This window comes from Crinia signifera, chromosome 1, assembly GCF_055691185.1.
Source record: "Crinia signifera chromosome 1, ASM5569118v1, whole genome shotgun sequence".
NCBI classification, from domain to species: Eukaryota; Metazoa; Chordata; class Amphibia; order Anura; family Myobatrachidae; genus Crinia; species Crinia signifera.
In genome coordinates, this window is record NC_139217.1 from 463,036,889 (window position 1) to 463,057,795 (window position 20,907).

A 20,907-nucleotide genomic window follows, 5' to 3' on the forward strand; every position below is an offset into this window, starting at 1 on the left:
AACGGCCAATCATGTATAGGTGCCAAAACACAGCGGTCCGATATGGAGCAATCCCGACCATAATGCCCTCTACTAATTCAAGCTACAGACAGGATATCCTACAGTCCGTGTTCGGGTTCTGCCATTACACCTCTGGTGAAAAAGATGAATATCTTAAATCTTAACCCTCTTACAGTAAAGACTCCCTCCCCTGTAGTAATACAGTAACTGTCCACATTTAGTTAATTGTTTTACCTCTGTCTGTCAATGGGTTATTGGCCGATCTTTCTATTGATGAGAAGTACGTTTGTTGATCTATTGTCTGTCAGGTATCTGTGTTATGAATGTTTATCATGGAATCAGCTATTGTTCATATGTTTGTCTACGTATTGTGATTCGTGTATTGTTGGTATATTGTAATGGTCGGTCTTTTCCATGTTGAACCAAAGTTGTTTTCGATCATGTTGATCAATAGGATCAGTTGGATTACAGACGCATATGTCAACCTTTTTATTGTTGATCAAGTTCAGGTCGATTGGTCGCCTGGATACCCTTTACGCTTTGGCCATATCCGCCAAGCTTTACACCTTTTTGAAATGAGTTACATTCCCAAATTCACTGCCAAGCCATTACAGCCATTATACCCACTTTGGCATAATCACCTTTCCAAGGTTAGGGTTAGGCTGTGTGGGTTAGGTACTATGGGGAGGTTAGGGTTAGGCTGTGTGGGGGAGGGGGTGTTAGGGATAGGCACTATGGGGAGGTTAGGGTTAGGCTGTGTGGGGGAGGGGGTGTCAGGGATAGGCACTATGGGGAGGTAAGGGTTAGGCTGTGTGGGGGAGGGGGTGTTAGGGATAGGCACTATGGGGAGGTTAGGGTTAGGCTGTGTGGGGTAGGGGGTGTCAGGGATAGGCACTATGGGGAGGTAAGGGTTAGGCTGTGTGGGGGAGGGGGTGTTAGGGATAGGCACTATGGGGAGGTTAGGGTTAGGCTGTGTGGGGGAGGGGTTGTTACCGATAGGCACTATGGGGAGGTTAGGGTTAGGCTGTGCGGGGGAGGGGGTGTTAGGGTTAGGCACTATTGGGAGGTTAGGGTTAGGCTGGGTGGGGGAGGGGGTGTTAGCGATATGCACTATGGGGAGGTTAGGGTTAGGCTGTGCGGGGGAGGGGGTGTTAGGGTTAGGCACTATGGGGAGGTTAGGGTTAGGCTGGGTGGGGGAGGGGGTGTTAGCGATATGCACTATGGGGAGGTTAGGGTTAGGCTATGTGGGGGAGGGGGTGTTAGCGATAGGCACTATGGGGAGGTTAGGGTTAGGCTGTGTGGGGGAGGGGGTGTTAGCGATAGGCACTATGGGGAGGTTAGGGTTAGGCTGTGCGGGGGAGGGGGTGTTAGGGATAGGCACTATGGGGAGGTTAGTGTTAGGCTATGTGGGGGAGGGGGTGTTAGCGATAGGCACTATGGGGAGGTTAGGGTTAGGCTGTGTGGGGGAGGGGGTGTTAGGGATAGGCACTATGGGGAGGTTAGTGTTAGGCTATGTGGGGGAGGGGGTGTTAGGGATAGGCACTATGGGGAGGTTAGGGTTAGGCTGTGTGGGGGAGGGGGTGTTAGGGATAGGCACTATGGGGCTGTGTGGGGGAGGGGGTGTTAGCGATATGCACTATGGGGAGGTTAGTGTTAGGCTATGCGGGGGAGGGGGTGTTAGGGATAGGCAATATGGGGAGGTTAGGGTTAGGCTGTGTGGGGGAGGGGGTGTTAGGGATAGGCACTATGGGGAGGTTAGGGTAAGGCTGTGCGGGGGAGGGGGTGTTAGGGATAGGCACTACGGGGAGGTTAGGGTTAGGCTGTGTGGGGGAGGGGGTGTTAGCGATAGGCACTATGGGGAGGTTAGGGTTAGGCTGTGCGGGGGAGGGGGTGTTAGGGATAGGCACTATGGGGAGGTTAGGGTTAGGCTGTGCGGGGGAGGGGGTGTTAGGGATAGGCACTATGGGGAGGTTAGGGTTAGGCTGCGTGGGGGAGGGGGTGTTAGGGATAGGCACTATGGGGAGGTTAGGGTTAGGCTGTGCGGGGGAGGGGGTGTTAGGGATAGGCACTATGGGGAGTTTAGGGTTAGGCTGTGCGGGGGAGGGGGTGTTAGGGATAGGCACTATGGGGAGTTTAGGGTTAGGCTGTGCGGGGGAGGGGGTGTTAGGGATAGGCACTATGGGGAGGTTAGGGTTAGGCTGTGCGGGGGAGGGGGTGTTAGGGATAGGCACTATGGGGAGGTTAGGGTTAGGCTGTGCGGGGGAGGGGGTGTTAGGGATAGGCACTATGGGGAGTTTAGGGTTAGGCTGTGAGGGGGAGGGGGTGTTAGGGATAGGCACTACAGGGAGGTTAGGGTTAGGCTGTGCGGGGGAGGGGGTGTTAGCGATAGGCACTACGGGGATGTAAGGGTTAGGCTGTGCGGGGGAGGGGGTGTTAGGGATAGGCACTACGGGGAGGTAAGGGTTAGGCTGTGCGGGGGAGGGGGTGTTAGGGATAGGCACTATGGGGAGGTTAGGGTTAGGCTGTGCGGGGGAGGGGATGTTAGGGATAGGCACTACGGGGAGGTTAGGGTTAGGCTGTGCGGGGGAGGGGGTGTTAGGGATAGGCACTACGGGGAGGTTAGGGTTAGGCTATGCGGGGGAGGGGGTGTTAGGGATAGGCACTACGGGGAGGTTAGGGTTAGGCTGTGCGGGGGAGGGTTTGTTAGGGATAGGCACTACGGGGAGGTTAGGGTTAGGCTGTGCGGGGGAGGGTTTGTTAGGGATAGGCACTACGGGGAGGTAAGGGTTAGGCTGTGCGGGGGAGAGGGTGTTAGGGATAGGCACTACGGGGAGGTTAGGGTTAGGCTATGTGAGGGAGGGGGTGTTAGCGATAGGCACTACGGGGAGGTTAGGGTTAGGCTATGTGGGGGAGGGGGTGTTAGCGATAGGCACTATGGGGAGGTTAGGGTTAGGCTGTGTGGGGGAGGGGGTGTTAGCGATAGGCACTATGGGGAGGTTAGGGTTAGGCTGTGCGGGGGAGGGGGTGTTAGGGATAGGCACTACGGGGAGGTTAGGGTTAGGCTGTGCGGGGGTGGGGGTGTTAGGGATCGGCACTATGGGGAGGTTAGGGTTAGGCTGTGCGGGGGAGGGGGTGTTAGGGATAGGCACTATGGGGAGGTTAGGGTTAGGCTGTGCGGGGGAGGGGGTGTTAGGGATAGGCACTATGGGGAGGTTAGGGTTAGGCTGTGCGGGGGAGGGGGTGTTAGGGATAGGCACTACGGGGAGGTTAGGGTTAGGCTGTGCGGGGGAGGGGGTGTTAGGGATAGGCACTACGGGGAGGTTAGGGTTAGGCTGTGCGGGGGAGGGGGTGTTAGGGATAGGCACTATGGGGAGGTTAGGGTTAGGCTGTGCGGGGGAGGGGGTGTTAGCGATAGGCACTACGGTGGTTAGGGTTAGGCTGTGCGGGGGAGGGGATGTTAGGGATAGGCACTATGGGGAGGTTAGTGTTAGGCTATGCGGGGGAGGGGGTGTTAGGGATAGGCAATATGGGGAGGTTAGGGTTAGGCTGTGTGGGGGAGGGGGTGTTAGGGATAGGCTCTATGGGGAGGTTAGGGTTAGGCTGTGTGGGGTAGGGGGTGTTAGGGATAGGCACTATGGGGAGGTTAGGGTTAGGCTGTGCGGGGGAGGGGGTGTTAGGTATAGGCACTATGGGGAGGTTAGGGTTAGGCTGTGCGGGGGAGGGGGTGTTAGGGATAGGCACTATGGGGAGGTAAGGGTTAGGCTATGCGGGGGAGGGGGTGTTAGGAATAGGCACTATGGGGAGGTAAGGGTTAGGCTGTGTGGGGGAGGGGGTGTTAGGGATAGGCACTATGGGGAGGTTAGTGTTAGGCTGTGTGGGGGAGGGGGTGTTAGGGATAAGCACTATGGGGAGGTAAGGGTTAGGCTGTGTGGGGGAGGGGGTGTTAGGGATAGGCACTATGGGGAGGTTAGGGTTAGGCTGTGCGGGGGAGGGGGTGTTAGGGATAGGCACTATGGGGAGGTAAGGGTTAGGCTATGCGGGGGAGGGGGTGTTAGGAATAGGCACTATGGGGAGGTAAGGGTTAGGCTGTGTGGGGGAGGGGGTGTTAGGGATAGGCACTATGGGGAGGTTAGTGTTAGGCTGTGTGGGGGAGGGGGTGTTAGGGATAAGCACTATGGGGAGGTAAGGGTTAGGCTGTGTGGGGGAGGGGGTGTTAGCGATAGGCACTATGTGGGGGAGGGGGTGTTAGCGATAGGCTCTATGGGGAGGTTAGGCTATGTGGGGGAGGGGGTGTCAGGGATAGGCACTATGGGGAGGTTAGGGATAGGCTGTGTGGGGGAGGGGGTGTTAGGGATAGGCACTATGGGGAGGTTAGTGTTAGGCTATGTGGGGGAGGGGGTGTTAGCGATAGGCACTATGGGGAGGTTAGTGTTAGGCTATGTGGGGGAGGGGGTGTTAGCGATAGGCACTATGGTGAGGTTAGTGTTAGGCTATGTGCGGGAGGGGGTGTTAGCGATAGGCACTATGGGGAGGTTAGTGTTAGGCTATGTGGGGGAGGGGGTGTTAGGGATAGGCACTATGGGGAGGTTAGTGTTAGGCTATGTGGGGGAGGGGGTGTCAGGGATAGGCACTATGGGGAGGTTAGGGATAGGCTGTGTGGGGGAGGGGGTGTTAGGGATAGGCACTATGGGGAGGTTAGTGTTAGGCTATGTGCGGGAGGGGGTGTTAGCGGTAGGCACTATGGGGAGGTTAGTGTTAGGCTATGTGCGGGAGGGGGTGTTCGGGTTAGGTTGTGAGGGGGAGGGGGTGTTCACGATAGGCACGATGGAGAGGTTAGTTCCTATAATCTAACAATTTTAAGTATACATACTGTACATACATATATTATATGTTAATAGTGTGCAGGAGAGGATCCTCATGTCATGGTGTGTTACATGACATCACAGAGCCAGTTGTGTGACATCACTACTCACCAAATCATCAGGTATAATCATCCTGCTTGTACGACACGCACCAATATACAATGTGCTGCGTTGCTCCAGCTATTAATAGGTGCTTATATACATTATTTACATTCCATACACATGTGCCTATTATTTAGACATGTATAATTCATCGGTAATGCATTAAGCGGAGGCCGAATCCTCCCAGGGAATGGGCCGTGGAAAAAGACACAGTGCGCAGTTCGGATTCTCAGTGTTGGGAAGCATGGGACTCTCGCTCGCAGGCACACAAGGCGGATTTCCTCTCTCCAGCTAGGACATTCCTCAGGAGACTCTGCAGCAATAAACACACACATCCCCACTGGTACAGACAGAACTTATAATTAGGAGGCTATCCAGGAAGTGGACTGCGCAGCCAGGGACGGCAAGACTTCACATATTTCCCCTCTCTTGCGCTTAACCTATTCGCGGCTGGGAAAAGGAGCCTGCGAGAAGCGCTGCCAACACCAATTTACTTTCTGTAGGCGATAGCTATATTCATTGACAATATTTATGGTTGTTGCCAACTACTCGCTGCCATATTTGTGAGGAACACTGCACTGAGTTACAAGTAACTGACCAAACACATGGGTATGGGTTATAGCGTCGACAAGCATTTGGTCTACCATGGGAAGGTCGACAGTCAAAAGGTGGACATGAGTGCGAAAGGAACAATGCACATGATTAGTAATCTGCAAGGTTACTAGAACTATATATACAGATGTATCGCTATAGAATAATCTGACAACACGCTCAAAGCGGATTCGCTGATTTCCAGGAAGAATCTAAAAGTAACGCCCTGAAATTTGCATACAACCTGTGGCAATGTTTATTCATCTGTGATTGGTTTATCTACTGCCATGTGACTTTTTACTTTCAATGGTACTGTGTACAGCGGCAGCGGACATGTGACCGCCCTGCTCAGGAAAACTCTACAGTTACTTTGTTATATTATTACATTGTTATATTGTAACAGACGTTTCCTTAATCACAGCGCTGGTTGATTTACCAAATGTTATTAACGAAAATATATTTAGCCTATAGTAGTAATAATCCGCTCAGAATCGGGCAATTCTAGCCAAAAATACCTTGGGCTGGGTTATAGTTCACCGGCTTCACCCGGCACCTTCCTATCCGCAAGTTACTGCAGAAGCTCAACGCATCGGACGGGTTCAGTTTATTTTGTCAACATACATTATGTCATGAGAATGTCAACAATGTGGATAAGCTTGGCATGTTGGCATTGACCACATCATGTAGACACTGACAAAATGTTCCTGGTGGTCCATTGGTGATTTGCCGAGTCTGGTGGCTACAGTGGTGTCTTCCAGTTCCAGAGGTCAGCTGACAGGGACTTCCTACGGTTCATGCGTTAAGTATTGCTAACACTCCCCAAAGCTGGCCATACATCTACAGATGGATTGGGCTGGTTGGAACAAAAACCTGGTAGTATCTGAGTGGCAGTTTGGCAGTTTTCCAGCAATTCAAAGCAAATAGTCAACTGTCATTTGCTCTCATCCATTACCAGGATTTTGTTCCATCCAGCTCAATCTGACAATCGATCTGTAGATGTATGGCTGGCTTAATGTCTGACCCCAACCTCCCTGCCAGCAGCCTAGCCGTAAGCCTCCGTCCATGTACCCTGACCACTCCGCTCCCACAGACTAACCCAACCTCCCCTCCCACAGCCTAACCCCAACCTCCCCTCCCACAGCCTAACCCCAACCTCCCCTCCCACAGACTAACCCCAACCTCCCCTCCCACACAGACTAACCCCAACCTCCCCTCCCACACAGACTAACCCCAACCTCCCCTCCCACAGACTAACCCCAACCTCCCCTCCCACAGACTAACCCCAACCTCCCCTCCCACAGACTAACCCCAACCTCCCCTCCCACACAGACTAACCCCAACCTCCCCTCCCACAGACTAACCCCAACCTCCCCTCCCACAGACTAACCCCAACCTCCCCTCCCACAGACTAACCCCAACCTCCCCTCCCACACAGACTAACCCCAACCTCCCCTCCCACAGACTAACCCCAACCTCCCCTCTCACAGACTAACCCCAACCTCCCCTCCCACAGACTAACCCCAACCTCCCCTCCCACAGAATAACCCCAACCTCCCCTCCCACAGACTAACCCCAACCTCCCCTCCCACAGACTAACCCCAACCTTCCCTCCCACAGACTAACCCCAACCTCCCCTCCCACACAGACTAACCCCAACCTCCCCTCCCACACAGACTAACCCCAACCTCCCCTCCCACACAGACTAACCCCAACCTCCCCTCCCACACAGACTAACCCCAACCTCCCCTCCCACAGACTAACCCCAACCTCCCCTCCCACAGACTAACCCCAACCTCCCCTCCCACAGACTAACCCCAACCTCCCCTCCCACAGACTAACCCCAACCTCCCCTCCCACACAGACTAACCCCAACCTCCCCTCCCACACAGACTAACCCAAACCTCCCCTCCCACACACTAACCCCAACCTCCCTTTCCACAAACTAACCCCAACCTCCCGTCCCACAGACTAACCCCAACCTCCCCTCCCACACAGACTAACCCCAACCTCCCCTCCCACAGACTAACCCCAACCTCCCCTCCCACAGACTAACCCCAACCTCCCCTCCCACAAACTAACCCCAACCTCCCTTTCCACAAACTAACCCCAACCTCCCCTCCCACAGACTAACCCCAACCTCCCCTCCCACAAACTAACCCAACCTGCCCTCCCACAAACTAACCCCAACCTCCCCTCCCACAGCCAAAAAGCAACCTCTCCTTCCATAGACTAACCCCAACCTCCCCTCCCATAGACTAACCCCAACCTTTCTTCCCCTCCCATAGACTAACCCCAATCCCCCCAGCACAGCTTAACACCCTCCAGTAGCCTAACCCTAAACCCCGCTGCAGTCTACCCCCAACCTCCCCTCCCACAGACTGACCCCAATCTCCCTTTCTAACAACTAACCCCATCCCATGCACAGCCTAAATCTAACATACCCTCCAACAGCCTATCCCCAACCTCCCCTCCAGCAGACTAATCCCAATTTCCCCTCCCGCAGCCTAATCCTAACCGCCATGATAATTAGGATGGACACTACCCCCATGGATTCCTGCATTGGCATATGGACTGCAGAGATCGCAGAGAGTGGGGGGCATGTTAGTCAGGCGCTTGTAAACAAGTCCCCCTGAAAACAAAGATAGCCTGGAGAGCAATCGGATCAGAGTCAGAAGCTGGGGCCGGATAACGGCGCGTTTAATGGTTGGTGGAAATGTGCCAGAGATTAAAGAGGTGAGGGAGAGGAGAATACCGGTGTTAATAGGGTGAAGGTGGCGAGATGCTAGCTGAGATGGGGCCCAATTCAGACCCGCTCGCTGGTCAAGGCCACCCCGAAACAGCCCCACTTGAGTGAAACCACGCCCATGTGCACAGCTGCAAATGTGTTCACAGCTGTGAGAAAAGGGGGGGGGGGAATTCATTCGGAATCACCATTCAGTGGATTCCCCCCTGTTCGCAAATGCTGCGCAGGCCGCTGTTGTAGGTCGGAATGCCTGTGTTTTCTGGGGCACAATGAGGGAACACTAGGTTACTACCACCCTGTGTATGGACAGCGAAGGCTAGCCCTTGCTCGATCCGTTCCTACAGACTGCTTGAACGTTCCTCTGACAAACATCCGCGCTGTAGTTCTGCATCAAGCGCCAAGGCCAGGAAATGCCAGACATCCAACATAACAAGCAAGACTGATCATTTGTAGTATGGAGCCAGAGACGCGTTTCAGAACTGTGCCCGGTCACTCGACTGCGAACTGGGCTAACTGCGCCCTAGGCTTCGCTGGGTACGCGTCGGTTCTCTGATTTGGACAGGGCCTAGAGCAGTAAAAATTCTCCTCTGCAATGGAAGGAGACGGAGCAGCACCACATACATACAGGAGTAGGGCAGACCCCGCGGGTGTCCCGACGTAATAGAGTGCCACCTTGTAGCACTAGTACCAGGGGCTTCCTACGCCTGGTATAGCCGATAAGTCTGGCTAGAACAAAACATACCAAACACAGGACACAAAGTTCAAGACAACAATATTTTAACGTTAACCGGTGATGCAAGATACTAGGAAGCGGCTCCAATCGCTGACCATATTGGCAGGCGCAACCCGACTGGCACAAACCCTTCAGAACCCAGCATCGCAAAGCACACTCGAACTAAGAACAGTAACAACTCAAGTGCAGGGGATTACACGGGGAGGCAGTGCTGAACTTATCACGTATGTCAACAGCTCCAGTCCCGTATGTGACTAATGAAACCCTTTTAGCTTTTTATATAAATATGATCCGCAGACACACTTCTAAATGTAGTAGAGATCTGTCATCCTACATGTTCATTCTGAATGACAGCGAGCCTGGTCATGTGACACATTTTTACATAGCTCCCCAACAGACACCCCTGCTTACCACGTATTCCGCCCACGCCTGCGTGGGCACCAGATCTGCAGACGATTGATGTCGGAGCCAGGAAGCAGCTTAGCAATAAAACGGTGCTGAAAGCTTTAAACCGTGTCTGTTGCTGGAACCTTTTCTTTACTACAGAATCGCGGACTTGTTTAGAGAGACAAATGGCAGCTATTTAAAGTTCGGTAACTTTCGCCACCTTTCCGCCACCAGTCAATCACGTTTTCTGATAGCGGGTCCGGGATCGAGGGTCTGGGTCAGGACTGGGCATCTTGTGGCTTTCCAGCTGTATGGAAACTACAAGTCCCAGAATGCTTTCCCAGATGATCGGTGAGAGGGTATGCTGGGGCTTGTAGTTTCAGAACGACCGGAGAGCCACATGTTGGCCAGGCGGGTATGGGTCATTATGTTGACCAACTGAAGGTCGATATGGGCTAGGTCGACATGCTTATGGTCAACACAAGCATTAGGTTAAGAGTAAAAAGGTCGACATGGGGTTTTCACTTTTTTGTCCCGAGTGTAGACTTGGTCGTCATGGACATCATATCGGTGCTCACCAGACTATTCTAAGTGAAAAACCATGTTGCTTGTGTCGACTTTCAACCATGTCCACCTTAAGCATGTTGACCTTATTTCAGATGTCTTCCTAGCCCATGTCGACCTAACGACCGTATACCGACCAGGCCTGGTCTAGGTGATTTCCTTATTCCTCGTTGTGGAACAGAAAATGGTCAGTAACTCTGAATGTTTAAAATATATATTATAGACAAGGACATCCTTAATACATGGAGCGCAGCTGATATTTCAGAAGTTTAAGCTCATTTTAGCCATGTAAGTATACAAATAATATTGCTATAGGCAATCATTTTGTGTGATTTACATTTGAACTACACAGTGCAAATGTCCCGGGCAGTGTCAGGTCATCCAGGAAGTACACTATGCATTGCGCTGATTGGTCAGTCACAACGACCATGTCTGGACTGGCGCTGCGCCTCGTTCGTGCTGGAGAAAAACAGGCGTACCCAGCATCGTTCACAGCAGCTGGGATGTGACGGGGGCATTTTAGGAGATTAGTGCAGACGGCGGATAATTAATACTATAATCTCTGCTTAATTCAGAAACTCGATTAGTGCAAATGAAAGAATAAATTACTTTTGTAATGCAATGTGGAAGAGCAGCAGTGTGAGAGCAACTAATTACCGGGGAGCAGCGGTGACCGTGTTATTGCATAGAGAGGGAAAGCGAGGAAACCTAAGGTTGCGGGGGAATGGGGTGCTGGCGATCAATGTCAGTGGCAACTCATTGGGGTACCAACAGTTGGAATATTGGGACCCTCTCTGTACTAAAAAAGTTCAACATTGTTGGTCCCACACTTACGCTTGGGGCCCCAGGCAGAACAAGGGCATGTTGTCACGATGGAGCCCAAGGGGAACAGTGGTATGGCGGCCTGGACACCTGGAACCCCAGTCGGAGCAGCAGTACACTGACAATTGAGGATGCAGACAGAACAATCACATACGCCCGTGAATTCAACAATCCATGGCCGTTTCCGACAAAACAGACACGACTTTTTAAAAAGGATATGACACCCTTCAATGCTGTTGTTGACGACAACATAGAATAGGAGAGTGCTGATATTTTCCCTGTTGGGAAATACCGCCACAGATTGAATACCGCCCTTATTGACCAAAGTAACACAAGAATAGCGAATTGTGCGACTTTTCTCAAAGTTTGCCACTAGAAAAGCAGCAGATTACTGACAGGTTCCCCTAAGATGCTACATTCCCCAGCTACTACGGTCAGTGCGTCTGCATTTCGCCACCGATATAAAGATGACATTTACGTAACCGTAGCACATGGGAGAAGAACCACTTAGAGAATACAGTCATTGCTTTGAGCGATTTCTCCGGTGTCTCCTGGTTTTTATAAATATTTTTTAGTCTTTGAAAAATAATAATAAAAAAAACCCTTGAACCATATGGGAGCGATGTTTTCAGTTTGCGCATGTGAGGGCTCCCTGGGCGAACGGACTCGGCGACTTGCATAGCACGGGACAGTGCGGGTGGGGGGAGGCGTGCCAAGGTGTCGCCCATTGGGACACCCAAGTGTTTCATAGGCATTCCCATGATTGCCTATGAACGCGGTGCGAATAAAACACATTTGTGACAAAAAAAATGGCGGCTCACTCACGCCAGTCATCTCGGCGTATTGAGGCTTTATATATGAGAACGCATCCTTATAAATGGTTGTCACTGCCAAGTTGTCTCTTTTCAGCTGGGATGCAGTCATGCAACTGTGGTTTCCATGGCGATCACACAATACTTGTAAAACTATAAGCCATTAACAACCAGGTAAACAGTCTTTTTTGCATAGTGATGAAAAGAAAAACAAGGAGAAAGGGGTACAGACTACATTAGGGGGACCGAAATCTCTATTAATCCACCACATTTCCTTATCTTTGCTGGCTGCCTGACAACAGATCCACTTCTCATTTAATGCATCCTCTTTACATTCCGTATGAAACTCATCACCCTGGTAATGATACAGGCTTCTCCCCCTCTGCTGACGATAATATATGTGGTCGCGGACAGTAATATACCACAAAAATCTTTCTCCAGGAACCAATCTCCGGTTCCCTTAAAATGAGAGGAGAATCCTGCCAGCTGTCTATGCTATGGGTCTGTCCTTCAACAATTTCTGACAAGTGCGATAGGATACAAAAGTCTTTATTTTACTCTTGCAATGAAAATAAATGCGGTTTCCATATTTCATTATATTGGTTAAGTTTCAAATGAGGATTCAATTTGATCAAATCATATAAGGGAGCGTCTCCTGGCTGTCCCATTATTCACCCCAAATAAGGAAAGAAGATCTCTCGTCTCTCAGATACTATTGTGAGGGCACAACCTCCTCTGCTGCCCACCATATATTTGCCACCATAGGCTGCGAGCATTGGCAGCATTACTTTCGGACCTGTATACAGCTTTGGGTATATTCGCCAGTAAATAGATAATGAACAGAAACAGCTACCACTGAAACGCACTCACCTGCAGCATGTTGAGCAGGAGACTCCGGAACTTTGTCCCTTCTACCATGAACAGAGCCATTTTGTCACAGAGTTTGGCAGCGGTGTGGGCGAAGCTCCTGTCCGTCACAGCCTTCTGGTAAATAGTCTTTACAATCTCGCCCAACATTTCCTCTGAGTTGGCGGAGTTCTGCGCCTCCTCCATGAAGGTGGTGAGCTTGTAATCCACGTCGCTGCTGTTGTTCCTCATGCTGTTTAATATTTCTATCAGTTTGTCCATTTTGGTCCGTTGAGGATTGGTGGACTCAACAGCATAGTCTTCCTGTCGGAGGGAAGAAGTGACATATGTATATTATACAGGGTAGGACACACCCAGCAGTCACTAACGTTACAGCAGCACAGTCTTCCTGTCAGAGGTAAGAAGTGACATATGTATATTATACAGGATAGGACACACCCAGCAGTCACTAACGTTACAACAGCATAGTCTTCCTGTCAGAGGTAAGAAGTGACATATGTATATTATACAGGATAGGACACACCCAGCAGTCACTAACGTTACAGCAGCATAGTCTTCCTGTCAGAGGTAAGAAGTGACATATGTATATTATACAGGATAGGACACACCCAGCAGTCACTAACGTTACAGCAGCATAGTCTTCCTGTCAGAGGTAAGAAGTGACATATGTATATTATACAGGATAGGACACACCCAGCAATCACTAACGTTACAGCAGCACAGTCTTCCTGTCAGAGGGAAGAAGTGACATATGTATATTAAACAGGGTACGAGGCACCCAGCAGTCACTAACGTTACAGCAGCAGAGTCTCCCTGTTGGAGGGAAGAAGTGACATATGCATATTATACAGGGTAGGACACACCCAGCAGTCACTAACATTACAGCAGCAGAGTCTCCCTGTTGGAGGGAAGTAGTGACATATGGATATTATACAGGGAATGGGACACCCAGCAGTCACTAACGTTACAGCAGCACAGTCTTCCTGTCGGAGGGGAGAAGTGACATATGTATATTAAAAAGGGTACGGGACACCCAGCAGTCACTAATGTTACAGAAGCAGAGTCTCCCGGTCTGAGGGAAGAAGTAAAATATGTATATTATACAGGCTACGGGACACCCAGCAGTCACTAAATTTACAGCAGCAGAGTCTCCCTGTCGGAGGGAAGAAGTGACATATGTATATTATACAGGCTACGGGACACCCAGCAGTCACTAACGTTACAGCAGCAGAGTCTTCCTGTCGGAGGGAAGAAGTGACATACGTATATTATACAGGGTACGAGACACTCAGCAGTCACTAACGTTACAGCAGCAGAGTCTTCCTGTCGGAGGGAAGAAGTGACATACGTATATTATACAGGGTACGAGACACTCAGCAGTCACTAACGTTACAGCAGCAGAGTCTCCCTGTCGGAGGGAAGAAGTGACATATACACACAGATATTGTGCCCTCTGTCTATATGTTTTCTGTCTCATCTCTCTTCCCCAGAACTCCCAGCAGAAAACCCTGTAAATGCCTCAGTCTATTTTGATTTTCGTCTCGGTGTTAAGTAACAGTGCAGAGGAATTTATTTAATGAGCATAAAGGGACAGAGGCGGCGCAGTCTTAGCTGTCAGATTCCAATTTATAATGTGACTTATCATACCTCTTGCAGCACAAGATTAGTGTCAGCACTCCCCCTGCTTACACTCCCCAGCTGCTGGATCACTCCTAATTACAGCTCATGGCTGGTTGTCACCTACTGTCACTGCCTACCAGATACTTCCGTGGATTGTCAGCTCTTCAGGTTTTTCTGCCTATGCTCTTGCAATGACTCTGGTATCCTCAAATAACACCGGCTTTGTGTCACGGGGATTAACGAGGTAAAACGAGTAATGTGTTCGAAGAAAAACCCAATTAAATAAGCGGCTGGTTCCCAGCCTAGATACAAAAGCGTCCCCTCCCTACGTTAACCAGGGTGTGGTGTAGAAGATCCACACTGTCTGGATGGTCATTAGGTCACCCCTCTATGGTCCACTTGCCAGGGTCAAAAGGACAATCGCTGACGCAAAAAAATAAAATTTACTTTTTTCTCTTTATGTTTTTTGGATTCCAGTTTGTAGGTTTAGCCATTATCTAAGCAGATCATTGTGATAGAAACATTATTACATCATTATGGCTTAAAAGTGGATAAAACTAGTACCATCATGGGCTCTCTTCAGTTGCCGCAAGTGTACATGTTCACCACACTTTGCGCCTCATCCCGCTATGCTCGCCATAAGTTACAATTCCCATTCGCAGTCCACGTGGACCATGGTTCCGGCTTAACGGGTCTACAGTGTCTACATAGACAGTCAATAGGTCGACATGCATAAAAATTTGACACAGAAATGCTCGCCACGCTTCAGGCTAACTGCCGCACTCCACTTCGGTTCCCAATCGGAGACCCCGTGGGTGTTACAGTTCGAAAAAGTAAAAATAAAGGTACTCTTTACCTAGAAGGGCGCCCATCACGGGCATCGCATGTACCAAAAAAATCGCATGCGATGCGACCAACGCGATTACCGCGATTTCCCATAGGGAACAATGTTAAATGTCCCAATTGACCCGATTTTCCATAGGGAACAATGTTAAAAGGCCCACAGAGGCCAAATAGCCACCCAGAAGTGTGAAATGGCCCCCCCAATTGTTAACGCCACCCCACGCGCAGATGTCTCTTCTCCTCCACCTACAGTGTTGGAAGGTATGTTTGTGACATATTGGGCATTGCAGTGTGTGCCATATTATGTCTGGGGCATTGCAGTGTGTTTTTTTTTATATTATGCAGATTTTTTAACATTTTTTACTTTAGTAGCTCTTCGGGCGGTTTATTTTGTCGCGAGTAGCTCCCGACCCAAAAAAGGTTGGAGACCATTGCTATAGAGTGTAAAGATGGCAGAGTGCTGTACCCATAGTTCTTACTATCCTACACAAGTGTTACCCCGGGGAATATAATGTATAGCCGGCTCTCGGGAACCCTAAAGCAGCAGCGCTACATGAATACGTCACCAATCACCGGTTCTCTTCCGTTACTTTCTTCAGGTCATTAATAAAACCGTTTTCTGGGCAATTTTCACACCTATTTTGACAAACTCACTTGGCAATCAAAGTTAGGATATATGGACATGCATTGGCCTTAGGGTGACACCTGAAAAATAGGGCGACATGGCTGAGATCAACCGGGTCGGAAGGTCGACTAATGCTTAAATAGGTCGACATTACATTTTCACTTTTTCTTGGTCCAGATGTCAACGTGTACAGCGCCCGCTTCGGGCACACTATTTTATTCTTCCACTATGCCGTATGGTAGGGCATGAAATAGCACCTGTCGACACGTCAGCTCAAAAAAAGTGAAAACTTATGTTGACCTTCCCTTTGTCGACCTAATGCTTGTGTCGACCGTCCAACCCTGTCCACCTTAGCAATGTCGACCTTCAGTGGTCAGCCTAGTGACCTTATCTCCTCCTCTCTACACCCAGCCCAACCACTGGACAGGGGGCGGGGTAGTAAGCTATGTCGATATACAGGATGTCGACATGATCTGACATTCTGCATGCTAATACTACTATTTTACCCTAACTGCTGATTGGGCAGAAATGAGCCAATCGGTGACCGGCTTTATTGTTCTTCCCCACAGTGGGTTGCCACCTGTGTGGTTTATGGACTTTCCCATTGGGTGTGGATCAGTTGGTCACCAGCAAGTTGTTAGAAAATCATTAGGTCGACATGTGTCTAGATTTTATTCTCCCATCATGCCCTAGTGGATGGTAGGGTATGAAATACTGCCTATCGACACATGTCGGCTCAAAAAACAGTGAAAAACCCCATCTCCAGCCTTTGACTGTTGATGTGGACCTAACCCATGCCGACTTAAGTGCATGTCTACCTAATAACCGTCTAACAAATTGCTGGTGAGCCAATGACGGTATCCCTTCCCACTGATACCAACCAGTGTTTTCCATGTATTCTTATTTGGGAATCTTTCCTTTTGTACCCCTCTGTTGTGTATGTAGGCGATATTCGGCGCAGTCCTGCAGGAGATGATGCCAGTCTCCCCAGGAGGTGGGTTGCGTTGCCACGGCGGCCAGCGCACATTGTATATTTAATCTTATTTTTGCTCTTCTGAAGAGTAGCCAGCAATTACTGGTAATGCAATCAGCGGGCAGGGAACGCTGCACATTGCAGGCATTAAGGTGCCAGATGCGCTTCTTAAAACTATTACATGTTTTAATTTGCAGGCCCTGTTTTAATAATCATTGTTGCTTTGTCAGGGTGTTTGTGTTCATAGGAAAGCAGAACCGTGCGGGACAGTCTGTCGCTGAGCTGTACGGTACGTGCGCAGGCTGCAATGTATATACACTGTGACGCGGGGGTACTGGGGAGAACTTTGTAGTATCCGGTCCACACTAGGTCAACCACTAACGGTCAACATACAAAAGTCAATGCAAACAAAAGGTTAATATGAACATGATCGACGCGAGTAAAAGTCGACACAAATGTATCTTTCTTTTTTTTTACCTTCTTGTTCTTACTGCACGATCCAAGTGGGCATAGAGTAAGATTGTAATTGTATGCCGAGCGCATCGAGCCGTGCGAGGGGAAGCCGTACACTTATACTGTGTACATGTCGACACAGACACCAAAAAACATGAAAAACATTTGTCGACCGTTTCCCGGGTTAACCATGTCCACATCATGGGTGAAATTTCGTAGGATGAGAGATTCAGAAAGTGAGAGATTAGGTAAGAAATCTCCATTTTTTTTTTTTGGTGGCAATCATTTAAAAGTAAATGGGTTTTGCAGTGTCAATGATTGCCGCTTTAAAAAAAACCCTGGAGATTTCTTACCATTTCTCTCACTTTCTGAATCTCTCATCCTATTACATTTCACCCTGACTTTTGGCCTAGTTAATAATATACCTATAGTAGTGCCCTAGTTTAGTTTATGTAGTCCCCTAGTTTACATGATGTCACATTGTAGGGCTGCCAGTACACATTATGCCTCCATTTCTATTTTATATGTATGTTGTTGCACTCCTTTCTGCGGTCTTTCGCTGTGCAATATGTACAAATCAGAATAAGACCCAATATATGGTAGCAATCCAGTGGCTGTAGGTTTTCCCTGGATATTGGGGTAATATTTCTGTTCTACACATACATGACCTGTGCAGAGAGTTCAGATGTGGCAGGGGTGTGGTCACGCATGGGGGCAGAGTGCCAGTGCAGTACATGACCAGTGCAAAGAGTTCAGATGTGGCAGGGGTGCGGCTTGGTATGGGGGCGGAGTGCCAGTGCAGTACATGACCAGTGCAAAGAGTTCAGATGTGGCAGGGGTGCGGCTTGGTATGGGGGCGGAGTGTCAGTGCAGTACATGACCAGTGCAAAGAGTTCAGATGTGGCAGGGGTGCGGTTCGGTATGGGGGCGGAGTGTCAGTGCAGTACATGACCAGTGCAGAGAGTTCAGATGTGGGAGGGGTGTGGCCGGGGGGCGGAGTGTCAGTGCAGTACATGACCAGTGTAAACAGTTCAGATGTGGCAGGGGTGCGGCTTGGTATGGGGGCGGAGGGTCAGTGCAGTACATGACCAGTGCAAAGAGTTCAGATGTGGCAGGGGTGCGGCTTGGTATGGGGGCGGAGTGTCAGTGCAGTACATGACGAGTGCAAAGAATTCAGATGTGGCAGGGGTGCGGCTCGTTATGGGGGCGGAGTGCCAGTGCAGTACATGACCAGTGCAGAGAGTTCAGATGTGGCAGGGGTGCGGCTCGTTATGGGGGCGGAGTGCCAGTGCAGTACATGACCTGTGCAGAGAGTTCAGATGTGGCAGGGGTGTGGTCACGCATGGGGGCGGAGTGCCAGTGCAGTACATGACCTGTGCAGAGAGTTCAGATGTGGCAGGGGTGTGGTCACGCATGGGGGCGGAGTGTCAGTGCAGTACATGACCTGTGCAGAGAGTTCAGATGTGGCAGGGGTGCGGCTCGTTATGGGGGCGGAGTGTCAGTGCAGTACATGACCAGTGCAGAGAGTTCAGATGTGGCAGGGGTGCGGCTCGGTATGGGGGCGGAGTGTCAGTGCAGTACATGACCAGTGCAGAGAGTTCAGATGTGGGAGGGGTGTGGCCGGGGGGCGGAATGCCAGTGCAGTACATGACCAGTGGAGAGAGTTCAGATGTGGCAGGGGTGTGGCTGGGTATGGGGGCGGAGTGCCAGTGCAATACAGGACCAGTGAAGAGAGTTCAGATGTGGGAGGGGTGTTGCTAGGTACATATCCAGTAAGAGAGCTCAGGGCGCCCCCACATATCCAGTAAGAGAGCTCAGGGCGCCCCCCACGTATTCAGTAAGAGAGCTCAGGGCCCGCCCACATATCCAGTAAGAGAGCTCAGGGCCCGCCCACATATCCAGTAAGAGAGCTCAGGGTGCCCCGGGGTACATGCCCAGAAACACTCAGGGGTAGCTTTCTGAAACTTATAAAGATGACATAACAGGTACATTGTATAAAGAGCTGGAATTGGATATGTTGCTATGGGCAACACAATTGAAGATGAAATCTCCCCCTTACCAGCCCCAGTGCGGTCCCACATTGCTATGTAGACAGTAAGACCTCCGTTGATATTTCTTACCTTTTCCTTCAGCCTCCTCCGTAACCGATCTTTGGAGGACTGGAGCAGGGTGACCTTTGGCCTCTCCCGATCCTTGCTGGGAATACTGTCTTTCCGCTTGGCTTCAGGCTCGGTGCTACTGGGCTGCTGGCACGGTCTGTCTGTTGTCTCTGTGCTGCGCTGAAGTGGTTCTAGGGGGGTATGGGCTGTGCAAACTGAGGCATCCTCGATCTTTAGGCTCTCGGTCTCTTTGGCATGTGTCTGTGGGTCTTTGTCATTTTGCAGGTGCTTCTGGTTGTGGTGCCAGCGGCGGTTTTGGCTGTAACCATGGTGACCCTGCTTGCCTGAGGAGTGCTGTGGTTGGCTTCCTTGGTACGGTTTCTGGTGCTCCCTGGCGTTGTGTTTGGCAGTAACTTGCTGGTGCTCGTTATGTTGCGGTGGTGGCGGGGGTAGGGGCGGCTTGTTCCCGCCCGGTGTCTTCTGCTGTTTCCTGGAAAACATAAGGTGCACATTTAGCGTATAACCGCAGTAATGGAAGCAGTCTGTTTTCTACACCAACGGTTCCCAAAATCGCTCTCCAATGCACCCTACGGATGTTGCCAATAGCAACCAACCAGAATCTGCTTATTTATTTAGCCCCTTCTATAAGATAGATAGAATCTGATTGGTTGCTATGGGAAACATCCCATCTTCAACAGAACTACCATTTCCGCAATTAATATCCTTACAGTCCAGGTTTTAAGGATATCCACGGTTGAATTTTTGCCTTTAAATCAGAGTGACCGCAGTACCAATTAAGTCACCTGCAGGGTCATTGGGTCGACATGGGGAAGATTGACAGTCAAAAGGTCGACATGGACACTGAAACGTCGCACCGCGTCCCCTCACATAGCTCGCAGCACACAGTTTTATTCTCCCACCATACCCTAGTGGATGGTAGGGCATGAAAAACCCCATGTCGACTTAACCCCATGTCGATCTTCAGTCATGTCGACCTAGTGGTGTCGACCTTATGCTTGTAGACCTAGTGACCGTATCCCGAAGAGAATGCATGCAGCACATACTTTTTGTACTGTGTGATGCGATGCCCGCGGGGGCCTTAAGGGTATGCATTCAGTGACCCATTTTCTCCAACACCCTTGGTGGACAAAGGGTTACTGGGGACAACTCAAAGCTATACCTAAGGGTAGAAGCCCTCTTTGGTGGGGCCCAAAACTGGCACTCTCAGATGTAAAGTTGACAAATGTATAGAACTTTATAATGTGTGTAGGAAAGACCAGGTAGCCAATACCCCCAGCCAATCAGCAGAGGGCCTGCGTCTCACTGCCTATGAAGTACCCACTGACCTAGCAGACTGTACCCTCACCGGCCCCAATGTAATTCTAGTGACTGAGGACAATAATAATACACAAAGGTTATTATTCAAAATAGGTTCATAGCTCTTGGAACACAAGAGCTTGGACAACATAGAAAATGAGCCCTCTTCTTACAAACACCCGTGCCAACACATAGGCAGAACCACAATGCCCTGATATATGACACTTGTATATCTGTGTACGACAGAGTCTCTGAATCGTAGCAATCTCAGCCTTATTTACATTGCAGGTACTGTTCTGCTATGTATACAGACTCATATCATGCACAATATACAAGTATAATAAACTCATCAGCAGAGTCTCATTGTACATCATAGTCATATCATGTGGTGACTAAGATGCCTTCAGAAAAAAAAGAAAGAGAGAGATGCCGGACTCTAGCAGAGAACTTGGCGGCTCTCTTGTGCCTGGGATCGCACATTGGGTGGCATATTG

The 20,907-nt window shown here is 50.1% G+C and overlaps 1 protein-coding gene across 3 annotated transcripts in view; it reads right to left on the reverse strand.

The window, feature by feature from the left end:
- The window catches only part of CTIF (cap binding complex dependent translation initiation factor), a 156,764-nt gene that overhangs the window by 48,392 nt on the left and 87,465 nt on the right, over nt 1-20,907 (reverse strand). For all 3 annotated transcript variants that reach the window (XM_083155298.1, XM_083155299.1, XM_083155301.1), the window contains 2 exons: nt 19,118-19,586; nt 12,487-12,786 (listed from right to left, as the gene is read on the reverse strand). In XM_083155298.1, coding sequence (XP_083011424.1) covers nt 12,487-12,786; nt 19,118-19,586 — 769 coding nt within the window. The remainder of the gene's footprint in view (nt 1-12,486; nt 12,787-19,117; nt 19,587-20,907) is intronic.